Raw genomic sequence first — 27511 nt, forward strand, 5'->3', positions numbered from 1 at the left:
GTTAATCGACTGTTTAAATTATTAGTATAGCTTCTGGTCAACAGTAGGCTATTAGTAGTTAAATTCTGGGGGAGTCAAAAGTTGTACTCAAATTTCCGACCGCACAGGGCTTCAGCACTGCTAACCCCTGCATTGTTCAAAGGTCAGTTACAATTATATATATTGTTATGCATTTATTCATATAATTACAAGTAACCCAATATTATTGGTAACTCAATGGGCATTTTTAAAGTTGAGTATTCCACATTTTTCAACTAATATACGTGAAGAATATATAAATCAGGTAGGAGATTTGAACCAAAAGCTTCTCAGCTCCCAAATATGTTGTTGTTGGTACCTATTATCTATAATAGGTACTTATAACAAAAAAATCAGTATTGCACATAAATCTTATTTTTCTCTTATCACCGCTTAGGGGAACACACTGTATGTAAGACTGAATTAAGTTGTAGTATTGAGGGATGGGTGGTGGTATGTTAGTAAATGTTTAACAATTGGCTGTCTGGGGAGAAACATCTGATTTGCAGTATCTGCTGGTTTCTGTGGTGCAAATATTCCCCAAATGGCCAGTTTCAAACCACAAACCCAACACCACTGAATGTGGGACCTGGAAAGAGATGCAAAAAGGGGCTGTCTAGAGCAAGGGTCAGTACACTGCTAGGTATAAGGGATGCAAGAACATTTTCACGTTCAGGGGCAACATTTTTTTCCACAAGTTATTTTGAAAATTTTATTTACTGTAAAAGATAATGTCATTGATTTTGCTGCCTAGTCCATGGGAACAAACTAGAATGTTGAGACCTTTAGAGTCTAAAATGTTTTTTTTCCTGCTGAACAGAGGTATGCAGAAAAGAGCACAGCATGCCTGAGCGTCATCTTTTGAAAGGTCTGCTTACAAGGTTGGCCCTTGGCTGGTGTCTGGGAATGTGAATTTAGGGAGGGTTCCCATCACTCGAACTGATAAGACATGGCTTACTATGCCTAAACTGTTTGTATAAACAATACGGTTTATGCAAACACCTCTTTTCCTTCTGGGAGTCTGGAATTTGGGTACATGCCAGGCAGAGGGTGCCTATGTGACCAGCCTCCAATAAAACCCTGAGCACTGAGTCTGTAATGAGTTTCCATGGTAGATAACATTTTACATGTGTTGCCACAACTCATTGCTGGAGAAATTAAGCATAGCCTGTGTGTCCATTGGGAGAGGAGTCTTAGGAGGTCACACCTAGTTTCTCCCAGACTTTGCCTCATGCACCCTTCCCCTTTGCTGATTTTTCTTTATATTCTTTCACTGTAATAAATCAAGAGCATGACTTTGTGCTGAATCCTATGAGTTCTCCTAGCATATCACCAAACCTGGGGGTGGTCTTGGGGACCCAGACACAAAAATACTAAGTCATTTCTTCAGAAACTTATTTGTCATGCATAATCTCATCCCACCCACCCCCTTCCAGAAAGGCAAGGGGAATAAGGAAAGGATAAAGGAGAAATAATGACTCTTGCCATTTATAGATGTTTCATCACCTCCAACATAGACAACTGAAATTTGATATACCAAAGCTGCTTTGAAAGGTCATACAGAGTATACAATACTTAAGGAATAGGACAGCTTAATCTCTTTTCAGTAGAAGATTTGGAAAGGTATTCTTTGACCTAAAATAAATCCCTTCAGTATGTAAGCTCATAGTATGTGGTTCATTAGCAAACACTTGCTTATAAACCCACTAACAATGGGTGCTATATATGCTGTACTGGATAAGCAGGGTAATCATAAGATTTATCATTTGGACTAGGACAATTTTAAAACTGAACAGGAGCACTAGTAATAATTACACTAGAACACCAGGTGTAAACTGTTGCTTACATGGCAAAAGGAACTGTAAAGAACAAAAGCAAATTCATTTAATAAGAAAATGACATGCTTTTGCAGCGATCTAAAATAAATTCCTCCCTAACTACAATAAACTATCTCAATTCAAAATAGGGGGAAAGGCCTTAGGTGTTATTTGCTGAATCATTCCCAGAGGAGAAAAGATTGCAGCTGGACTCTGAAGAATGGGAAGGAGACAACACGAGACTAATTTGAGCTAGGGAATGGAGTCAGCAAAACTGAAGTTATATTTAGGTAGATCAAAAGGTTTGTGACTAAAGGTTTTGTTTGAAACACCAATGAAAGTTAAGGCAGAAAAGATAGAATGAGTGTAGACTTCATCCTACAGACAGTGCAAAAACTTAAGGAGCAACATTTCAAGAAGATTAACATGAGGACAGTGCAAAATACATTGATTAAATGTTGGGACTGGGTGCATGGGAATACACAGATCTCTTACTTGAAAATGGTAAAGGTGCCTGGTGTACCCCAGCAGGAAAGAGAAGTTGAAAGATGTGGCTATGAGAAACAAGGGAAAAGTCAAAGACAAATTCGGTATAAGAAATAATACCAGCATTAAAAGATGAACAAATGAGAAGTAGGAGAAAATTTTAGAAAAGATGGTGATGTGGAATATTTCACATGTCACTAGGAAGTGGTAATCTACAGTCTTGGTAAGCAGTCAAAGGGTAGTGCAAAGGGTCGGACGTGACAAGATCATGACCTGGGATGTATGGATAATATGACAGGAGAAGAGATTTCATCAGGGTCATAAATTGAAGGATAAAAATAGAAATATAAGAACTGAACCTAAAAGATTTGCTTCATTTAGGAGGTAAGGGTAAGAAGAACCTGTTGAAAGAGTATTTAGTGATAGGTGGAAAACCAAAATCTGGATTTCTAAAAGGAATTCATTTTCCCCTTTTGCTTTTTCTTTTAATTACAAATGTAATAAATATTCATTATTGTAAGTTTATTCCTTATTCATTGCTATAACAGAAAAATGAAAAGTGGAATTCCACTGATAATATTTTGATGTGTAACACACTCTATCTATCTATCTATCTGAGATGGGTTCTTGCTCTGTTGCCCAGGCTGGGATGCAGTGGCATCATCATAGCTCACTGCAGCCTTTAACTCCTGGACTTAAGCAATCCTCCTGCCTCAGCCTCCTGGGTAGCTGAAACTATAGGCATGCACCGCCACACCCGGTAACTTTTAAAATTATTTTGGTAGAGATAGGAACTCGCTATGATGCCCAGGCTGGTCTTAAACTACTATGCTCAAGCAATCCTCCTGCCTTGGCCTCCCAAAGTGTTGGGATTATATGCATGAGCCACTGTACCCAGCCCAAACTTACTTTAAAATAAACTTGTGATAATACTGTATATTCCGGTTTAAACTGTTTTTTTTTTCCTGCTTAAACTAATGAACATCTCCCAATGTCTTTAAATGATTTTCCAGATAAAACTTTTAACAGCCAGATCACATTTCATTTTTTGGTCAAAGTATTTTTGCTTATTTAGCCCAATTATTTTTTTGTGCCATTTCAGTTGTTTCTAAATTTTTGCACTGTGAATAACTCTTGGATCAATATTTAAACAATATTCATATAATTTTTATACTTACCTCTAATTATGTCTTTGGGGGAAATTCCAACCAAAAGAAATCATCTCAACTATCTTAATACATTTCAGGTTTGTTGAAATATGATGTCAAAAAGATTCAGTCATTCTTAAGGTAATTTATGTTCCCACCAGAACAAAAGTATGCCCCTTTTCCTATACTTTCACTAACAATGGATATTATCTTTCAATAAATTGAAAATGACACCTTGTCAGTTTGCATTGAACTAACGATATTTATTATAGTTTATATTTCCTCTTTGATCAATGTTTTTCACATCCTTAGCCCATTTTTTTCCACTGAAGTATTTATCTTTTTCACACTGATTTGCAAATGTTTCTTATATATGAGATGATAACCCTTTGTCCTATGTTGTTGAAATTCCCTAATAGTTTGCCATTTAATTTGGTTTAATGTCTTCTGAAATAGATATTCTTATGGGTTCAGATCTTTCTGCATTTCCTTTATGATCTCTTCCTTTCATTTTATGCTTAGAAAAGAGTTATTCATCCACATATCAAATATTACTCCTTTCCATCCACTATAAAACCTATAATCTTGACAAGTTTGTTTCCAACTCTCCAGTTATTTACTCCAATGCCCCGTCTAATTGACAGCCTTGGAACTGTGTCAACATAAGCTGACCTTCAATTCAGTCCTGGAAATGGGCAGCCACTTATTTTCCATGAGCAAAATGAATAAGGAGTCAGCTGTGCAAGTGGGAAGGCACAGAGGGGTCTTTTGGAGAACAAGGTGATAAGCTTGGTGCTGACAGAAGGAGCTGATCTGGAAGGAGGCAGATGACTTCTAATGCCGTGTCACAGAATTAAATAAGTTTGTGGCAGCATCTGCCTACAACAAACAGGTTTGATTCTTGGAGCGGCAGGGGAAGAAAAACCCAAGCCATATTTTTCCTTGTCTACATTATGTACCCCTGAGAAGCTGCTTTAACGCGATCTGTTTGTTGTGCTGTGTTAAGTAAGGGGCTTGTACCTCCTGGACAAGAAGTGTGCGTGTTTGTGGACTGAGGTGGAGAGGGGGGTGTTACTAATTATGTTATGATCTTTTCCAGCCTCCAGCTCAATACAGAACCAGAACAAATATTCTATTATGCCGTAACCTAAGAGATTTAGGGCCACTAGCAAGGAAAAGTATTAAATACTGAGCTAAGTTGTCAGGAAAAATTGAGACATATTCTCTAGAGGACTTTAAAATTAGGATAAAGTTATCATTTCCTTAAAATGGCTTAAGCAGTGTCTTGTCTACGGGTGCCCTCTCATTTAGCAAGAAGCTAAAGTTCTTTAGGGACTCTAAAAAAACCACCCTTAATTTTACGGCAGTCAATTTGTAAAAAGGCACCTGGCCGTAGCCCTGGGCATGGCAGGTGACAGTGCGCCTGCAACAGGTAGGGGAGCCTCCTCTCTCCCCATGACAGCGCCCACCTCGCACTACAACCCCATTCTCTCTCAAGTTTATTCTAGTGCAACGTATTAAGAGAAATATAAGCATTTAAGACATCTGGAACATGTGAGCATAATATTAAATTACAACAAGCAGTACCAAATACTCTAAGATTAAAAGTGTCCAAGAAATTTAAAATAGAATCTAGTTTTTCTTAATGACAGATTGTCTTCCATTTCACTTTTGCCACAAAAATCTTTCCATAAGCACACAATTGTATGTTAAATTATACTATTTTAATAGCATGTGTTAATAACAGAAAGCATACTAATAAAGTCATGTTTAATATCAAGGGAAACAAAACTCCCCAATATTAAACATCTTTAAATAAAGAAATTTGATGCCCTGGATGAAAACATGAGCATGTTGGGGAAAAAAAGGAATCGGATACTAAAAGTAACATTCCCATTCTGTTTTGACGCGTGGAAACTTTGTAATACTCTAACTTGTCAAGCACGCCTTGCAGATGAACTTGGAGGTAGGAGAAATAAGAAAAGGAATATGGAAGACTGAGGACCATTTTTTGATATACACCATCACTGAAATTAGAACTACATTTTTCCTCAGTAAAAGGACTACTCTGGATTTTACTAATAACCGTTAAAAACAATAAGAATAAAATATTTCAGACAAGAAGAAGAAATAGATTACTTACATGTGTAGATGTGCGTAAGATATTTCTGTTCATTTGTTCTTAAAGAAAACGGATGTAAAATAATTGAGATTTTGAAATGTGTAGTTGTATATCTTTTTCCCCCAATACAGAAGGGAGGCTTTAAAATCAATGTCACAGATATTTTAAATTTAATATAAAGGCTATAACATGAATTTGATAGGTCCCGCCTCTTTAAATATGCCCAAAAAGAAGAAAAGGAAAAGGTTTTATTTCAGCCTTTCTTGCTGCTGAAGGAAATACTAATCTTTCACTTGGAACTGTTAATATTAAATGCCATACTGTGTTTAAAGTACCTGTTCATAGTAAGTGCTCAATGAAGTTAGCTATTGTCACTGTAATTATTTTATTAAATAGTAGCAGACTTTGAGATACCTCAATCTCTGGAAATTTTTTACTTTACATAACTTAATGTTAATGCTTTTTCCACATTTCAATTGGAAAAGCTTACCTCTTGCAAATGAGACTCCTTTTTCTTTGCAGACAAATTTAAATGTTTTTCAAGAATTGAGTAATATTTTTCACTCTCCTTGTCAAACTTCTTCTTCCCATCCTAGGGGATAGCAATAACAACAAAAAAAAAAAAGGTTCAAAATTCAAATCAGAGCATCCAGAAAACCTTGATTTTCACCGTCCCCTCAAAAGTCCAATACAATTACTTAATGATTTAGTAAGTTCCAAAAACCTACAAAACCTTAATTTAGTAGGGTAGAAAGAAGGATGTGAAACCAGTTATTTGAGTATGAATTCTGCTCCCCATCTTGTGGGGAGAAACACCTATACACAAACATGGCAGGTCACATCTCCTGTGGAGCCCACGGAACTGTAGTATGGGTCGTGGGACCGGCTGGCCACAGTAAAGTCCCTTTGACAGCTTATAATGGACTCCCAACAAAAGATTCTGATCCAGTAAATCTAGGATGTGACTAAGAGAAAAATGTCTTTTTTAGGCTTTTTGGTGATTCGAATGAGTTAACATACAACCAGTCTAGAGGAAAACTGCTCCCATAAACTCTTTTACACAGAATCATTCTCAGCCACAAAGACACCTGATATTTCAAACAACTCATTCTTGACAGGGAGGTAAACAGATTTTTTTAATGCTGGTAGCTTCAAACAAATAGGAAAATTCAAAGTCAAATCAAAAGGATTAACAACATCCGTATCCCATATTCTGACTGTAACTATTATTACAATAGTTTACCTATGCTTATTTCTGAAATGTTGGAGTTTGTGGAGGAGAAGAAGCAGAGTAGCTGTAAACAGGCTGACCTTATGGAGGAAGGGAATAAATACATCTTTCATCCTATGGCATGCTTCCTTCCATAGAAATGCAAATGGAATGAAATACTGAAGAGAACAGGACATACCTGGACACATAATCTTCTCCAACCATAAATACTGTATCTATCAGGTATGCCTTTTCTACTTATGGGTCTACATGAAACAAATACTAAGTAACTACACTCATACATTTCACTGGTCAAAGTAGTACTACTTTTCCTTTCCTTCATTTCAGTGTCTCTGAAACTGCAACCTCTGGATCACCTGAATTAGAGTCAAGTGTTTACAAAGTTTGTTCAAAATGCACATTCCTATTTTCCTTCACCCAGAGACTCTGGAACTGTTGTTCTTAACAAGCTCTATGATTATTATGCATAAGTCTTTGCTTCATTATTTGCATAAGAACCTGGCAGGGGTTAATTAAAAATAATGGATGGATCTGTGGAAGAGAGGAGGAAAGCAAAGAGAGAGAGAAGCAGAAGGAAAGAAAAGAAGGCCTCTAGCTTAGGGGGCCTTCCCCAGGTTTATCTATTCCGGTAATGCCATTTTTTTGGCATTCTGAACTGTCATTCTTAATTATACTTCCAGGAACCCATCATATTTTTCCGTATATGGAATTTTAGGGTGTGATTTGAGAAAACTGAGTTCAAAGGAGAGTAAGCAGAGTTCTGCTTTAAAAGTTCAAGTCACTTTTAGACTGTGTAAGAAATGCTGAGATGTTTGTACATTCAAGTATTACACCTGTAAATGATGGGGAGAAAAGTCAAAATCCTCAAAGAATTTTTGTTATGTAAGGATAAAATGTGGCACTACTAGGAGAAACACAACTGGAAAATAAGAGTAGCACTTCCATCCAAAAAAGGTGTGTTGGGGAGCTCCTCACATAACCAACTCTGGAGTAGCAGACCCAAAGGGAAGCAGAGAAGCCCAAGCGCAGGATGGGAGGAGTTTGTCCTCCCCACTGCTGGAATAGATACCTGGGTGAATACTTCATCTTTTCAACAGTGGATGTCACTCTTTAATCTGGCATGTCATGACCACAACTAACCCGCCACCTATCTTTCCAAAAGTCTCTTTCACTAGCTCTTTTTGAGCTCCGTGGTATTGTTCCTTTCTATTCTCCCCCCCCCCCCCCCCCCCGGCCCATTCCGTCTGACATAAATGATCATTTCTTCCAATTTCCGTACATTCAAATTATATGTACTTCTAGCACCCAGCTCAAAGAAACCTCATTCACAATTCCCTTTTATCAATTCTCTCTTCCTTTTGAATGCTTAAATAGCTTTACATATGGTCGTCTTATTGTGTTCATGTTCTACAGTGTAGCAGAGATTTTATGTATATACCCCATCCAGCTTAAAATTGAATAGCTAGTGAATGCTCAATAAATATTTAACGAGCAAGCATAATTCTTCTTCTTCTAACAGTGGCCACACGACAGTCCCTCACTGACATTCTATTTGTTCAACAAACTGTTATCCTTGGAAAAAGGAACAACTCTGCACAAATGGCCCTAAGTCAAACTCAGTGGTACATGAATACACGTGGGCAACCGGCTGCGTTACAGTATATTACATAAAGCTCACTCCCCTTCATCTTACAACAGGGGCTTAGAATTTCTCACTGTGCACAGAAGAGGAGGAAACTGGCTTTAGGAGAAGAGAGTACAGCTGTGGCGATGACACTCGCATCTTTTTTTTTTTCAGTTAGTGTTCAGTCCAGTGACATTTTTCAACATGTTAATTAAGTGCTGATACATCAGGATTCCTGGCAATACAAAAATCATTGCCAGAACCACTTCCTGGACTCTCATTCAAACCCTGGCCCTTCACACCACCAGGCCACCAAAAAAAGATCTTCTCAAAGGTTCCAGTGACGTAAACAACAAAAGCACCCTCAGTTTGAGCACAAAATTAAAGAGCTAAGAGAAAAGACTAGGCCACATGTACAACAACTATCATCTGGGGAAGCGTGTTCTAGAAAACAAAAAGCACTTTTCCTTGCAACTCATATCTACCTCGAAAGTCATGATTTACTGCTCGTATAAGCTAAGTCTTACTTGGAATTAGTAATGTAACCCCATATAGCTACCTCTTGTCTCTTATGTTAGTTGTTGTGGACATCAAACTAAGAATTTTCTCTGAAATCAGCACACCAAAGGAAGGAGAAAACAACCATGAATTGTTACTAAATGTTATGCAATATCACTGCCTTCTTATTGCTATGGCATGATTCAAAAAAAAAAAAGAGAGACTACATATTATAATGGTATGTTCTCTGTCAATCCATGGTAAGTACATCGAATTAGGTAATCATTTAAAATAAAGTCATCGTGAAATAATAATCTTGAGGGAAAAGAGGAGTGAAGTAGAAGAGGATTGTCCTACAAGATATATGAACATATAAAACAGTAGTACTGTTTTTAGTATCATAGTTGCTGTAGTTACTATATGTCATGCAGATAAAGACAAAGAAAGTGAAAGAGACAGACAGAAAACTACTGAATAAAAAAGATCATCAAAAATGGCAAGTTACTCCTCAAACCCAACGATAGCTAGTGAAAGTAAGCTATATCTGGGTCTGCACTCGGTGGCTTTCCAAACTACACTGCATGTACTGTGAGCACAGTGTCACAGTATCACTCAGTAATTGTGGTCATGCCACGCCTTCATTTTACACAGCAAAGTGAGAAATGGGAGGAAACCATCACAGCACAAACTCCAAGTGCCAACCTTACTCTTCAAATTGTTGTTTACAACCAAAAAATTTTCGTCAAATAAGACTTTAGGCATATCACACAGATAAAAAATATATTAAAATACACACTATTGTTAAAAACAAGGCCAACTCAATGCCTTTCACTGAACACAAGAGGGTACCAAAGATGAAGAACAGACTTTACCACACCATTTAGATAATCACAAATAAAAATAAATTATCAAAATGTTATCTAACCATTTTTTCTGTAAAAGACTACTACAAACTTTTGTTTAAATACTTGCATTAGTAACTGTTACTATGATGTAATTTTCTAAAAATTAAGGAAGTGAATATTTGTATATTTCTTTTAAAAACAGGAACACATATACAGGATTTATTCATTAAATTTTTAAGATTGTCTCAATGTTGTAATTGCCACACAGGATATTGTGAAATTCCCCAAGCAACTATTTATGTCATATGTTGGTACAACCATTATCTAAAAAAGCACTACTTGTATATTGTGAAAAAAAAAATCCTTCAACTTAATACATAATGCTAGAAATAGTAATATAAAAAGTAATAAATACTAATAGCTGTTTCTATTTCAAAAACAGGAGGGATTCTTATAAAATGTCACTGTGCTATGATCTGAAAACATAGGAGAAGACAACAAGTAGCTCCAACTACCACCCCTGACTGGACTTCTTCCTCCTCTGATTGTGGGATGTGCTCCCTGCTTAGAATGGCAGCCCACCGTGGCATCACCACTCTGATTCCCAGAAGGGCCAGCCGCTAGGATAGTCCAACCACATGTTGTTTAGGAGTTTCCCAAGGCCCAAGGGATCTTGGTGTTCAGAAGCCCAGCTTATTAAGAATCTCAGCATAGCTTGCAGAGCAATGTCCCTCCCGTGGGTGATTCCACCCAACAATTCCTAGTCTCCCCAACCCATTCCCAACTCCCCCATCCACAATCTGGTGAAATACAGACATTGCAAAAGGGCTTCTTCCTGGGGGGATATGCCAGCATAATTCACCATACCTCCCTCTGTTCCAGTTACATCACTGCCACCATCAGATTCATAGGAACCAAATAATTCATCTTTGCATTTACAAAGAACTCCTACAAACTGCACAGAAAGAGAAGCAAACAGATAAACATGCATGTGTCAAGATACGAATGGACAATACAGAAGAAGAAACCCAAAGTATAACAAACATACGGGGAGTCGTTCAAATGCACTAGTAACTTTAGAAAAGCAAATTAAATCAGTGAGATATTATATTATGTCTATTAAATACCACACGAGTTAGAAAGTTGAATGATGCCATGTGCTGAGTACATGTGTAGATACAAGAACCCTTGTGCACTACCAGTGGGATTGTAGAGGTGTGCAGCCTTTCTAGAGAGAAATGCTGCACTGAGTGACTTATGTGTGTGTCCTATGAACCAACTTCTGGGTGTACATCCCAAAGAAATGCTCACATAAATTTCCACAAAGAAGTGTGAGTGAGGATATTCATCGAGGTGTTATCATGGGAATAGAAAGGGAGCCTGAGTATTTGTTAGTGGGTACCTAAAATGTATTAGATGCCTACCTTGGAGTGCTACGCAAAAGTTAGAGGAAAATAGTAAATGTGGATGGATGTTAAAACACAGTTCTGGGTGGAAAAAATACACACCATGATTATGTAAATTGAATGTAAGTAAATAAAATGAGAGGGCTGTGAATTAAAAAAGAAAATAGATTTTAAAAAGGTAAGTTAATAAGCAGATAGTTAGGAAGACCATTTGACTAATAGAACTCTGGAAGAGAAAATATGAGTAAAGGAATTGAAAAAAAAAGACAAAAACAAACAAACAAAACCAAACCCAAACCCAAACCCACCAAGAAAATTTCCAGAACTGGGAAAAAAGTTTCCATATTAAAATGGCCCAATAAGTACACTGTACAATGAATGAGAAAATAAAAAGGCATAAATATTAGAAATCCATAGATAAAAATGAAAACCTAAAAGCAACCCATAAGAAACATAGGGCTTACAAAATATCATCAGAAATCAGAACAATAATGGATCTTCAACAGCATAACAGGAAGCTAAAACTCAAAGGAGAAATGCCTTCAGATTTCTGAAGAATATTGATTCTGAGCCAAATTTCCATATCCAGTCAAATTATCAATCCACATTTAGGGTAGAATAAAAATATTTACAAATGTGCAAGGCCTCAAAAATTTTACCGCCTACGTACTATTTCTCAGGAAAATACTGAGGGATGTGCTCCACTAAAATGAGGGAATACATTTAAAAAGTAAGACATGAGATCTGAAAAAACAGGAGCTCAAAGCATCAAGGGGAACTCCCACGATAATGGTAATAATATGAACTTTCAGGATAAGCAAGGCTTTGAACTTTAAAGCAACCAGTTAAGATGAGAGTTATAGGAGAAATGTCTCTACAAGAAATAGAACAAAGAAGATAATATCTGATGTGTTTAACCAGATTAAGATTTGTTTTATAATTATATCCTTGCATTTGGGAAAAAGAAAATTAAGAAAATTTGAAGGTATGGTAGTTATTAACTCCAAGAAAAAAATTTATACCAAAAAACATGTAATCATAGATATGGTTCATGTATGAACTATAATTATATTCTTATGTAAACAATGAACATTCATTAACATTATTAATATATTGAATTTTATATGAATTTTATCTTAATAAAAAGAATTTTAAAAAACAAACCAAAAAAAAGGGATCAAATTATACATATTTGGAAGTGGTGGGAAGGGAAATACGTAGAAGTAGTGGTGGTTGTAATGCTGTAGGGATGCTAAATCTTCATTTTCTATAGTAGGAAGTTAAATTATCAATGCTTAAAATTGAAGAAACAAGACAAAGGAGAGTGAGTATATTATTTAGTAAAATGGAGATAAACGTGAAACAACAGCTTAAAAAATTAGAAGTGGTTGCCTTCAAAGAACAGAACTTTGGAACAGAGAGATAGAATAGGGAGCTGATTTATTTTATAATTTCTATGCCTTACATATTATTAGGTTATTGAAAACTATGTATGTCTTCAATAATTAAACTTTTTAAAAATTAAATTCTGTTTAAAAATGAGAGAAGAAAAGAAGAAATACTTAAGGCAGTTGGGATATAAAAAGAAGAGGAGAAACACAAAAGTTGGAAAGTTAGTAAAAACGAATAAAAGTTAGAATAGAGAGCAGAAAAAGTTTTCTTACAGTAGGTTTTTATTAATTCACTCATTAATTTGAGCCTTTATTGAATGCCCATTTTGTGACAGGTACTCAGGGCTGACCAAGACTGGGAGAGCAATGAAAAGAAGAAACAAACCTTTCTAAAGGGGTTGCAAAGTAGTGTGCATACCAGATCTCCACATCCAAACCCTGCAAGGTAGGAATAATTCATCCTCATTTTATGAGCATGGAAACATTATCAGAGAAGAGAAGCCATCTGAACAAGGTCACAGAGCTTATAACAGACAAAGTGGATAATCGAAATTAAGCCTGTCTGGTTCCAAACTCCATGCCCCTTGCATAGACAAACACTGCCTGAAGCAGCAGCAAATTGAAATTGTAGCACTTCACTTCCTCCAAAAAGGGGGGTGGGAGGAAACAGAAAGAGGGGACAAAAAGAGGAAAAGAAACAAAAGGAGGAAAGGGGACAAAAGGAAGAGAGGGATGAAAGAAAGACAAGTGAATAGAGGAGAAAAAGAGGGGATGAAGGAGAGGAAAAGGAGGAAGGAGAGGAAGTATTGGGTATTTGCAATGCTACTTTGGACCCTGAGAGAGAGAGAGAATCCTGCTGAAAGTATCTGAGGGCATTTGGTTGTCAATCCCCTCCCTGGAGCCGTGGGAAGACAGGGAAGACTGGAATCAGGAGGGCGGGCAGTGTCTGGAGTGGCTATAATCTGATGGGCTCTGACGTGAAGTTATGGACAAAACCAAGGTTACATAATGCTGCTTACCAGACAGGACATTTGGAAAATCACCCTGGGTAAATTTGGAGGTTTCCTAATTACAGTTACTTAAGTTTTTCTCCATGCCAAGCATTGGGATTTCTCTGTTCTTCTGGGATGACAGAGAACTTAGAGGAACAAACATGCAGTAATACAATACTAAGTATGACAAAGACTACTTAGACTACTTATAACTACTACTGTATCTAACTGAGACTGAGGGAGGTATTTTTTCTTCTAATTCCTAAGGGGAAAGCAATAGCAAGTAGAAATTAAATTTTTATATTATACTAAATATAATATTGCTTTAGCTCAAATTTCCTAGAAAACAGTACCTGAGGCAAAGTTTGCTGGCTAAAGCTTGGAGTGTGTGTGTGTCTGCAATCTTTGGATGGCAAGACTGAGGGAAAAAGCCATGTGAGAGAAGGAAGGAAGGTAAATACAAGTGATCGTTACTGAGCTGGCCACAGCAGCACAAGGAAACAGCCAGGTGCTCAGGCACTAGGGCTCATCTTAGGCATTGCTGTACAAAACCAACACACCTCAGGTAAGGTTCATTAGCTAAGCCAGGAGGAAGCAAGATGTATCTGCCAGTTCCCTGCTATAACTGATCAAAATTCACTCTATGGAACAGGAACTCTCTGGCACTTCAGACTGTCACCTGGCCCCTCATGCAGTTGCAGGAGAGGCCAGAGCTGACAATGTGGTTCTCCATTCCGAACATCTAGCTGTGATGGGAGGAGCCTTAAGCCTCTGTTCCACAGGTGCTGTAGGCAGTTCCCACTGCAGACAAGGCCTGAATTGGAGCCAGGCCCTGAGCATGTGGAAAAGACATGTGGGAAGAGGTGACACACTACTAGGCCACAGTTCTCTACTGAGCAAGAACTATGGGAAAGCCATGAACTGTACTCAATACCTATGTACATAGTCCTAAGAGGCATATAAAAGATAATATCTTTTTTTTAAATTTCAATAGATTTAGGGGATACAAGTGTTTTTTGCTACATGGATGAATTGCATCATGCTCAAGTCAGGGCTTTTAGTTTACCCATCACCAGAATAGTATACATCGTACCCAATATGTAGATTTTTACTTCACACCCCCTTAGTTCTCAATGTTCATTATACCACTTTATGGTCATATATACTCCTCGTTGAGCTCCCATTTATAAGTGAGAACATGTGGTATTTTTGTTCTTCCATTCCTGAGATACTTCACTTAGGATAATGGTCTCCAGTTCCATCCAAGTTGCTGCAAAAGACCTTATTTCATTTCTTTTTATGGTTGAGTAGTACTCCATGGTCTATATAGACCACATTTTATTTATCCACTCCTCAGTTGATGGGCACTTAGGTTGATTCCATATCTTTGTGATTGTGAAGTGTGCCGTGATAAAAATTCAGGTGCAGGTGTCTTTTTGATAAAATGACTTCTTTTCCTTTGGGTAGATATCCAGTATGGGATTCCTGGATTGAATGGTGGGTGGTGGGTCTACTTTAAGTTCTTTGAGAAATCTCCACACTGTTTTCCATAGAGGTTGTACTAGTTTACATTCTAACGAACAATGCATAGATGTTCCTTTTTTACTGCATCTATACCATCTATTGTTTTTTGACTTTTTAATAATGGCCATTCTGACAAGAATAAGATAGTAACTCATTGTGATTTTAATTTGCATTTCCTTGATGATTAGTGATGTTAAAGATATTTTCATATACTTCTTGGCCATTTGTCTGTCTTCTTTTGAAAAAAACCTGTTCATGTCTTTTGCCCTCTTTTTGATGGGGTTATTTTTCTTTTCTTGCTGATTGGTTTGAGTTCTTTGTAGGTTCTGGATATTAGTCCTTTGCTAGATATATAGTTTGTGAATATTTTCTCTCATTCTGTAGGTTGTCTATTTACTCTGTTGATTATTTGCTTTGCAGAAAGTGTTTAGTTTAAGTCCCATTTATTTATTTTTATTGTTGCTGTATTTGCTTTTAGGGTCTTGGTCATAGATTCATTGCCTAGATCAATGTCCACAAGAGTTTTTCTTATGCTTTCTTCTAGAATAAAGTTTAAGATTGTTTTCTCTATATCTGTAAAAAATAAAGTCAGTATTTTGATGAGAATTACAATGAATCTGTAAATCACTTTGGGTAGTATGGACATTTTAACAATGTTGATTCTTCCAATCTATGAGCATGGGATGTTTTTCCATTTGTTTGTGTCATCTGTGATTTCTTTCATCAGAATTTTGTAGTTCTCCTTGTAGAGATCTTTCACCTTAAGTATATTCTTAGGTATCTTATTTTCTTTGCAGCTATTGTAAATGGTATTGAGTTCTTGATTTGATTCTCACCTTGACTGTTATTAGTGTATAGAAATGTTACTGATTTGTATACATTAATTTTGTAAACTGAGACTTTACTGATTTACTTATCAATTCTACGACTCTTTTGGTGGAGACTCTAGAGTTCTCTAGATGTAAGATCATATTGTCAGCATGCAGGGATATTGAGTGTGTTATCTTTATGATTTTATGATGAGGAAAATGCAATATTTTCAAGGGATTTGCAGGCTCATTCTCAACCTTGTTCTCTTGATCCAATTTTGTATATTTTCCTATCAATAGAGGTTTCAGGAAGATGTTTATAAATAGGAAAGAAAGAACATATTATCACAACTCCCATTCTTAAAGAGTAGAAAAACGGGCTTCAAGGAAATTAACTATAGGTCACTCAGTCAGCAAGAGGGTGGAGACTAGACCAAAACACAAGATCTTTCTTAAAATCAGCATAAATAGCACAACTGCTTAGCTTTAACATTTAAAGAAAAATAAGCACATCCATTCTCCAAAGGGCCAAAGTGTCTGAATCACTGTCACATTCTCACAGAATTAGCCAATAAGCCAACTCTAGGAACTGCCCTCTCCTGAGCATTATTAGCTCATAGAATTTTTTTTAACTGGTTTTATCAAAAACCCCTTTTGACAGAGCTCTATCCCTTTTTTACAGTAACAGAACCCCTAAATTGTAGCAGGACACACAGCTGCCAACAATGAAGAGTACATTTCCTAGTCCCTTAGCAATGAGACATCTCTATGTGACTAAGTTTTGGTCCATGAATATGAGCAGAGGCATTGGGGGCAGCTTCCAGAAGCCTACTTAAAATATACCTGGTGTTCTTCCTCCTTCTACCTTCCCTCCCACAAGGGAGGAACATGGTCTGAATCTGTACTGTACTGCAGAATGCCCTCAGCTACCTTCCTCTGCCTTCCTTCCTCTTCCTTGACTTTTGACTTTAGGGCAGCAACTAAAAAAAAAAAAAAAAAAAAGAATTGCTGTTTTATAAGAGTAGTTCTAGGAAAAAAAAGTTATTACAGGTATTTCTAAGGCCTAATTTCCATAACCAGATTGTAAAGGTCCCCAGGATAAAGACATGACAGAGAGATACAGAGACAGAGAGACAGAGACAATGATTTTGATTGATTTACCCAGCCCAAAATGTTAATAGTGTCGAGGTTAAGAAATCCTGGACTAAACAAAGCCAACAATAGTACTCCACACATAAAAAAGGCTCATTGTATAACTGCTGAATGAATGAATGAATGATATTCAGCCAATTCTATAAACACTATCGAACAGTCATAGCTATCCGCTGGGTTTTATCGCTAGTTATCATTACACCCTGGATACTTCATCACTCTGGGCCTTGGTCCCGTATCGGTCACATAAGAGAGTTAGACTAAATAATTTCAGCTTAAATATTCTGGAGGTGAGCAGAGTATAAATAAGAAATTGATTACCTAAAGCGCAAACACAGTTATTTCTCAGGTGGTGCTCTATATAAGCTTCTCCTAGGCACACCTACCACGAGAAACACTTCAGAGGGATGGCCACTTGTGGTGTGGCCCTGCCAGCTGGAAAACGACCCCTGATGCAACAAGGTGATCTAGTGGTAGTGATATCAACAGTTAGGAAGGTGGGAATTGTAAGAAATCAACTATTGCTATCTTAGCTGTTCCTTTGTACTATTTAGTTTGGGGTTATAGTCTCCAATGACAAAATCCCATTCTCAAAATTTCACATTAACTGATGAGGACAATAAAAGGCTTAAAGGAAGAACAGAAAGAGCCAAAGGTTACTGGCATTGAAAACTGTCAGCTTCTGGGGCAAACATGATAACCACTAGGGAAGGCTAGAGGGTAGTGCTACTATTAATACTTAGCCACTTTCAAGTCACATGGCTTAAGCCACAAATGTAAGAGTAAATCTCAATTTTATTCATGAAAATATACTTTTTCTTTTCATTTTACTCTACTGTGTAGTTTTAGCATTCAGTGAATGCTGATGTTTCGTTATCTGTCACTGTTGCTTCATAATCAAGAAGTCCCTCTGCCACAGCTCATAAACATGACAACAACACTTGTGAAATGTAGTCTGTATAGATGAGTCACTGTCTTCTTGCCTCTTGTGAAGTAACCAAGTCACCACTCCTACAGCTCACAAAAGTCTAGACTATGTTTGCAATTATGCCAACTAAGCAAGGGTTGGTCATACCTTACACTATTAAACTTAAATATCTCGAGAACCATTTGGCAGAATACATTCAGATACCTCCAGAATGCAGAAGTGTGGATGACTGAAAATTTTCCATTACTTTATTTTCATTGGAAGACAACCATTCTAAAATTCACAATCCTCACTCTCAAACAATGCTTAATCCTTTCATATATTTGCAAAGAACAGTAAAGAAAAAATAAAATAGCCATTGGTTAGTAAAATGTAGGATTGATTTCTAGGCATGGGGTAATTCATTATTTCTCAAGAAACAATCAACAAATTTTTTTAATGATGATCTTGATCCAGTTTTGAGACTTAATACAGTTATGAAAATAAAATAACAATGGAAAAAAGCTAAAATAAATGTTTCTGTCAATTATGTATGCTGCTTGACTTGAGAAATAGGGTTATTCTTTATAAAGGAATTTATCAATTAGGATTAGCAAAAGTAATTCCTAAATGCTTAGTTTTGTGGTCACAAAAAATTCAAAATGAATTATTATTAATATTTTTATTATTCTTTTTTTCTAACTATTAACACACCAATCAATTGAAATTGAGTTTTAAATGTCATAATTTCCACAGATGTAAATAAATCTCCAAATGCAATGTTTCCTCAAAGGTAATTAAATTTTATATTAAAGGAATTAACTTGAAAATTTCCTTTCAGTTAATTAAATAAGGTGATGAGTTGTCTTGTTTGTCAGTTATTTGTGATTCTAAGTTTCTTCTCACCTTAATTCTTATTTGTGGCTTTTTGGTCACTCTCAGCAGCCAAATCAACAAAAAGGAAAATTTTAACCCAACCTAATCTATTTTGTATATTATTAACAATACTTGAAAATTAATCAGAAAGTTTGTTTTAAAGCAATGGCTAAGAATAGGGATTATCTATCTGTTCTTTCCTATGCTCTGAATATTTTCTCTCCATATCATGAAGTCCAACACTAACCACAGACTAGAAACACTTAATGAAATTAATTTACAATAATATAAAGCTGAAATTTAAAACACTGAGTCTCAAAAACCCTAATTCAATATAAAAAAAGACACACACACACTCTCCTAATGTTTCTCTAAGGATTCTGTCATTTCTCATAAAATGATCCTTCTACTCTCCATGGAAATCACATTATTCAAATACTTCTGGCATTCTGGTAAATATATGATGAGCACCAGAAGGGAAACCCAAGGTGAAGGAAATAACTTACAAGTTCTTTTAGTTGCTTGTAAAATCGAAGTATGCCACATGGTGACCACCTGTTCTCCATCTCCAGTGAGGAAACAACAGAGGCAATGGACTGAATCTGAGATATTTAGGTTAGTCACAGGGAAGACTTTTTATACTATTTAGTATATCGGATTATACTTGTAGACATGAGGTAATAACATTTAACAAATGTGACCAAGTGAGCCAGGGATCTTCTTCCCAAGAGCTCGGCCGCACTATATGTGGGAAACCAGAAGAAAATATGCTGCTGTTTTAAGGGACAGGGAGCACTCCATAGCTATTGTATTTGGGAATTATGGTTTCTGAGTAGAAATGTGACATGTTCTTTTAAGACCTTTCTAGAAGCATCTATAAGGTCTTCTTTATAAATGCCATTATATTCTTTGTTTGGTTCTAGACAGACATCATATATGATCAGTTCCATTTGTATTTATGAGAATGGCTTCTTTTAATCATACGCTCTAACCATAAGCCTAAAACTTGAAATTTTACAGCACAAATTAGAGATAAGATTAGAGAATCACATTTTAGAACTTAGTATAACACAACTGATCAAGTAGTAAACACAATATTTAAGAAGCAAACTGCCATTGGTTATAATTTGATCATCAAGAGCCACCAAAGTATCTGGCATCTGATAATACAAGCTTCTATATTTCCAAATCAGTGCAATGATTTAGGACTTTGTTGTCCCCCAGCTAAATCATTTTAATTAACACCTAACCTGGTCTTCCAGCAGGTCTTGGTCCCTCTCCTTATTCATTATCTATATTTTATTTGGAATAATTCATTTAAAATACAGTCTTTACTGTCATATTTCCCTCTGTAAAGAGTTCCCCAAGGTAACAGAATGAGCCTCGTGGCAAACAAACAAGGCCTTCCATAAATGTGGTACTTCCATATCTTTTTGGTCTCCTCTCTAACACTTCCAACTTCATTTTTTATGCTTTAGCAATACCAATGAGTTTGAAGTTTCCCACATACCATTACAGTCTTCTGCCCACTTTCCCTCTGGTGTTTGCTGAGTCTGAGTGACCCTCTTTCGCCTGGCAAGTTCTCACTCATTCCACAAGACTCGCCTCAGGCATCACCTTTTCAGAGACTGGACTTCCACCTTAGAACAAGTCCCTTTTGAGTTCCCAAAGCACTTTGTACCTCTACCTTAGCTTACTATCTTATAGATATAAACTATCTTCTGTATTGCACCCATCAATAGTTGATGACTGAGTTATTTCCTATTACTTATTCATCTTTGAACCTCCAGGATCTTAAAGAGAAAAAAAAGAAAGTCTACTAGGTATGTAGACGCTTAATAAATGTTTCAGACTGAACAATCTGAAGACTATACAAAAACAGGAGCACCTGGGGGATGAGGAGGAGGGGAGTCAAGAAAAGATATAAGGAGCTTTCTGGGGGCCACATAGATTTTTGTTCCTGATTCTTCTATGGGTAAAAGTCCTATGAAATATTGGCTTTGGAACCCAGACAAAGCCATGTTTTTGGTAATGCTTCGTCTTTTGGAGGTAATGCTTCCTCTCCTCAACTGCCTCATACATCTCAAAAGAATCACCTCAATTTGTCCAGAAAAATCACCAAAAAGCCAAGAATTATGTGTGGATAAGGGAAGACATCCCCTACTCATCTGCCTCGAGACACAGCGTGAACACAACATGCCATCAGTAATGGCGTGGCATGACTGTGAAACAGGTGTGGTTCCCATGACTTGGAGTTCTTCCTCAAAAACTACAGTCACCTCCACCCTCTCCCAGGGCACTTCTAAATACTAGGTTATTTTAGCTAGTGTCTTTGATAATAACAGAATAGCCCATGCCTTAGCCATAAGGAATAAAACCTGTGATAATAAAACCTACCTAAAATTAATAAACTATAATATTTGTCCCTGCCATGAGCACAGAGTATACATTATTCAGGCAGCATCTTAATTTTTATTTTGAAAACAATTAATCTGCCTCATTCATTTAATAAAATATTGCTTGAAAAAGTTATGTTTATGCTACATAATAGGACAGATTATGAGCACAGCCATTAATGATAGTCAAACAGTCTGATTCCAAATCCTGATTCCACCACTTAACATCTGTGAGGTCCTTAAAAGGTTTATTTCTCAGTTTTCCTCATCAGTTCAATAGGAATAATAATAGTGCTTATCTAATACAGTCCTTAAAAGGAATAAATGAGGTAACATCTTCTGAATTACTTAGTACATTTCTTGGCACATAATAGATACTTAATCTTCATGGAATATTAGGATAATATAGAAAGCCACCAAGAAACAAGTAAACCATGAAAGGAAACAAATAGAACTTCTGAAAGATCACTGGGGCTTGAACAGTGTGGGGAAATCAAACGCCAAGAGTCTTGTGCTGGCTGAAGGGGCTGAATAAGTGTTAGACCATGAAGGGACATCTTCAGAGGCAGAAACATGGACCTTCAAAAGATGTGGCTACATAAAGAAAATCTACCCCCAGATTCCTCAGAATCGCCATCATCAGGATGCCTGCTCTGTTCCACAGTTCCTCTAAGTCTTGGCTATTGACCTTCCCTTAGATTTTGTGTCTTATTTGTGTACTTGTTCTTTAATATCTCACTCTTTTCCTAAACTTACTTATGACACAGAACACCAACCCATTAGTCTGCCTACTGTAGTAAAGTCCCAAAAGCCGGCCTTGGGTACCTGACACTGTGATCTAGATCCAAGAAACTAGACTCTAAATAATGGTTAGGACTTGCAAAGGTGAACAAGAAGGGTCAAGAATTAAGACAGGATACAAGAAAACCAGCATGAGCACGTGAATGAACAAGGCATACCACCAGAAGTAAAAAGAGACTACAGAGAGCATAGAAAATCTGTCAGTACTAGTCTGCTTTTCATCTTTCAGAGAAAATAGTCTCCTATTTTTAAACATCTGTAGGCTAATAGGAAAAAAAAAAAAAAAGCACTGAGTTAAATCAGAAAACCAGGGTGTAGATGAGACCACTTACTAAATGTGCTAACATGGGGAAAGTCATTTAACCTCTTTGTCTTAGTCCGTTTGTGCTGCTATAACAGAATATTGCAGACTAGGTAATTCACAAAGCACAGAAATTTCTTACAGTTTTGGAGAGTAGAAGTTCAAGATCAAGGTACCAGCAGGCAGGTTTGGCCTCTGGTAAGGACTGTTCCCTGCTTCCAAGATGGCGCCTTGACACTGCATCCTCTGGAGGGGAGGAACTCTATATCCTCGCATGGCAGAAGGGATAAAAGGACAATAAAGGGATGGACTCCTTCTGTCAAGCTCTTGTATTATGGCGTTAATCCATTCATGAAGGTGGAATCCTCATGACCTAAACATCTCCCAAAAGACCTCACCACCCAACACTGTTGCGTTGGGAATTAAATTTCCAACAGAAGAATTTTGAGGGACACATTCAGAACATAGCACTCTTTGATCTTCATTTTCTTCATTTGTAAGAACAAGAATAATTATAACCATTTTGTCCAACACATTCAACCACCTTAGTGATTCATTAAGTATTTACTGAACACTTATCCTGTCCTCTGACTGTGCTATTTAAGACATGACATTTGTCCCAAAGAACATATCCTTAAGTAAAGGAGAGAACAGAGCACCTGAATTATCTACAACATGAAGTACTAAGTATTATAGTAAATGCCACAAGAGGAATTTCAACAAAATGCTTTGGAACTCATAGGATTTGAGATTAGCTTCTGTGTAGTGATGCTGAGGCCTTACTAGGAAACAAATGAGAAAATACATGCAAAAGCACCATATTCAGCATATTCTAATGCACTGTAACAACAAGGTGATGTTGGAACCACACCACCACCACTACGACCATCACCACCGTTATTTCACCAACACTCTTTCCACCTATCTGGAAGAAAGTACTCTCGTTTCTTCTGCAGTGTTACATGTTCCCCAAGAACCATATTAAAACCCTCTTCCTCTATAAAGAATATTAAAGTCAATAATTTTTATGACTTTAAAAGGTAAATTACCTGGAACAAGTTATTAGTTTAAGATTTTTTTTTTTTAAATAAAAATGGGAAATAGGTTTCCTTTCAATAACAACATAATTTTCAATGTCATAAAATGAATGGTAATTTACTTTTTTCCACATGCACTTAAAATACAGGCAGTCCCCAGGTTACAGCTAAGAGATGTTTCTGAGAACATTTTTAGGTCAGATCTGCTGTATGTAACTCAGATTCCTAATGAACAATGTGTATACAGTAATAATAACAACAGTCACAGTACTATAATGGCTCATGTGGTCACAATAATGTAATATTGTAATGATAATAATACCCCTGTATTGTAATAACAAGTTATAGAAACTATTGTGTTCTTTCAATTCAAACAAACAGAACATCAAAACAAACTCATACAAAAAATTTAGGAGAAATTTCAAAAAAGAGTATTAAAGGTTAACGCTCATCTAATGTTGCATCAGCGTCTTGTGATTCTGTGTTCTTGTGTTTCTGCCAGCTGCTTCTCTATCTATCTATCTGTGAGATGAGCCACAAGTGTAAAGATGCTGCACCAATGAACCGCTAACGCCAAGCAGATTTGTTTACATGCACGGAAGAAACTAACTCTTGAATCATTAATTTAATAATTTAATTATATATTGTCCTTATGGGGAGCCTGGGGAGCTTATGGTGTCAGGTCATCCCTAACTCAGGGACTGCCCGCATATCTTAGTAATTGACCAAAGACTCTTACAGCGGAAGGGAAAAGCAATATATACCCAGACACAAATGCACACACATATCCCACACACAGTCACATCCTTACAACCCTTCACTTTGTTTTAGGGTCAACTATTCTATTCTTCCCCATGCAACACTTTACAAATCCCACTTTTCTCCAAAATAGAAGTCTAAATCCTCATTTTGGCACTCCACAAGGAAAAAAATTATCGTTTACTGACAAGCAGTAGCAGTTTTCTCAGGGCCTGGGGATACACGTCAAGCTAAATTATGGAAAAGCATTTAACAACAACACAAAAAGGAGAGGCTGTTTTTCATGGCACTCAAAGACACTGAAGCTGTAAATGACGTTTGGGGCATTATGCTCCATGGCCCATTGTGCCTTCTTATCCGAAATGCTTATTTATCTTTGTGTATTTACCCTTTCACCATGAGGAAGACTCTACTGTTCTGAAACAGCCTTTAAAAAAAAAAATGAAACAATTTTTAAATAAAATGCAGGGCTTGAGAGGGTAACAAAGAGCATTCTGATAAACCTGCTTGTTGTCAGATGGGGTCTCCAGACGCAGGATGGGATGGAGGTGGAGACTGAACTGTTACACAGGAAGGCAAAGCCTAGGCTCCCTCAGCAGGGGGCTCTGGAGCTAGAACTGTGAGAATTGTCCCATAGTAAGTTTAAACGCCTGAGTGTTTCTACTTCTGCCCCTATCAACCACTAGACATGGGCTGCCCGAGTTGCCTGCCTCAGGAGAGAGGTGCCCTCGGGTAGGCGGCTCTTCCGCAGCTGCGGCAAGCCCAGGCCGCCTGCCAACTACAGCACCCCTAGTAGGCAGCGGGGGCCACAAGCCCATCCTGAAGGGGGATCTGGGTGGGACATCTCTGTGTCCATCACTTAATTTCACACAATTATATCACAGGACAGCTCACATCTTGGTCAGATGAATACTTCAAACAAACCAATGAGGATTACCATTCACCTACCTCAGGGATTTTCAAAGAAGAAAGGCCCAGAGAAATGATCTAACCTCCTCATTTCAAAATATAGAAAGTGAAGATTAAACGGTTCATGTAGTTTGGATGAAGGTTGTAAGAGGGATATGTAATTATCTGATGGGATATCGTGGGGAACAGTGTCAGGCTCCACAGTTAGTGCTACACAAGCCAGCCTGAGGAAGGGAACTTACAGAGCACGGGGCCTGGATTTCCACTGAGAATAGACTGAACATTTCAAGAGCCAGGATGACCCCCCTCATCAGTGCATCTCCAGTGCCCAGCACAGCACTGGGTCCACAGCAGGGATGACAAAACACTCCAAAAAAACTTTCACACAAGCTGTGAACAGATGAAATAGATGGCCTCAGAAGTACTTTCTCCCACACTGGCCTGTGCAGAAAACAGGGCTACTATTGACTGAAGTGTCTGTCAAGAGCTTAAAGTGTCAGGCAGGCAGGTTGTTGGACTACATGTTAGTTGACAACTCCCCTGTTTGGGAAATTCTAGGACTCAAACTCCAGGTCTCATATTTCCAGTCAGTGTTTTTCTTTATAAACTACCCACCTTAACAAAGCATGGAAAGAGACCACCTCCATTTTAAATCAAGGATGGTCAACCTAAAGCCTAAACCTAATTCAGCATTCCTCCCACTATATTTTATTTCTTCTCAAAGAAGTAAAATGGCTATTGGGATCTTGCAAATATTTACAGTCTTGTTGTTAAATTTGGTTTTAAGTAGGTCAGCCAGTAAAAATATGCACTGAAGAGTTGTTTCTTGAGATTAACTTGTACATGCAATACACCAATTATTGCAATAATGTTCAATGCCCAAACAGTAACGTGGGCTTCACTGTGCTAAGAAAAATTGGTCCAGAAACAAAAGCTAATTCTTTGTGATTATTAAAAAATTAGAAGGACTAAAAAGCTACTTCCAAGCCTTGTGATAATTTCTAAACCAAGAGGTAACAAAAGGGAGGATTTTTCTAAATAACTATAGCTTACAAAACTAAGCAGAGAATCCTAGAGTTTGTAGAAAACTAAGAGAAAGTAATTTAGTCTAACTCTATAAAGAAATGTATCAATATTATTCCATATTCCCCACAGATTGTTAATCAGCACCTTCAAGAACTTTTTTTCCCCTCAGTTTTTCAAGGAAATCTGTTCCCTGTATGATAGCTACAGTTTTAGATTCAAACAGATGAGTTAAACGCTTGTTTTGAAATTGGACAAGCTAGAAAATAACTATTGGACAATACTTCAGATTTCACAAAACATTTCACATTAGAAATTTCATTTGAGCCCTTCAAAATCTCAAGAGAGGGATAAGTACTGTATCCTTTGACAGTGACTTGCCCAAGATAGCCAATTATAAAGTCTTAGAATCAAAAATGTAGATCTCAGCCTTCTAAAGATCTGAGCACATACAAGAGGTGGCATCCATTGAAAGAGGTAAATAAAGCTCAACTTGTCTTCTTGGCTTTAAACTTACTTTACTGAAAATTGCTTAGGATACAATGCTGTTAGAAACAGTACACTTACTTATCTTCCCAAAGCACTTACTTAGTTCTTTTTGCGAAAATTTGAAAAGGATTTACATTTTGTAATGTGAACTGTCTAGGCACATTTATAATTTCATGTTGGTTCCAGTCATCTTATTCTATTTTAAAATATTTTATTATTAACTCTTACAGTTGCACTTATGAGTATGCAACAAAATTATAAAAATTCAATATGAAGTTAACTTGACAATTATAATTTTTGACAATGATCCTTTTTGTTTCTTAAAATTGGCAGAAGTGTTTATAGTATGATAAATGAATGACAAAACATGTTAAAGAACTTTTCAGAATTGTAATTTTGCAAAAAACACTTTTTATGAATTAGACTTTAGAACCAATTTCAAATTTACATAGACACATGCTCAAAAGCAAATAAATGATTTTTAAAGTGAAAGCTAGGATAAAAAGCATCTGACATCCCAGTGAATATAACGAGGTCGATTTAAACTGATTCCATGATAAATGGAACTTGACTCTTTGCTTTCACAATTTTTAAGGCAGCAGAGAAAGTGCTAGATAAATAACCTAAGGAAATTGTTGACAGGAAAGACTCTGCAAGGTCCCACAGAAAATCAACTCGGTATAGCATAACCAATACACTTAGCTCCCTAAACTTTCTGCCTTCAACTGAGATATCCAATGGAGGGCCCAATCTTTTGACTGTTTAACTTGATTTGCCACATGTCCCATCAGACATAAAGGGAAAGTGGCTGTTGACTTCCCTCAAGCTAGTGCCACCAGGCATAGCACAGGAGCAAGGGCTTTGGAGTCAGATCAGAATCCACATGCCAACCCCACTATTTAATAAATGCCGCCTCATCCACCAAACCAGGCCATCTCGATGCTGCCACT

General features: G+C 37.0%; 1 protein-coding gene across 1 annotated transcript in view; it reads right to left on the reverse strand.

Annotated features, from left to right (window-relative positions):
- ARHGAP42 (Rho GTPase activating protein 42) overlaps positions 1-27511 on the reverse strand; it is a 266391-nt gene that overhangs the window by 75609 nt on the left and 163271 nt on the right. Inside the window, exon 5 of the mRNA XM_069469030.1 lies at positions 6082-6183. Coding sequence (XP_069325131.1) covers positions 6082-6183 — 102 coding nt within the window. The remainder of the gene's footprint in view (positions 1-6081; positions 6184-27511) is intronic.

The sequence above is a fragment of the Eulemur rufifrons genome, chromosome 6 (genome assembly GCF_041146395.1).
Source record: "Eulemur rufifrons isolate Redbay chromosome 6, OSU_ERuf_1, whole genome shotgun sequence".
Lineage (NCBI taxonomy): Eukaryota > Metazoa > Chordata > Mammalia > Primates > Lemuridae > Eulemur > Eulemur rufifrons.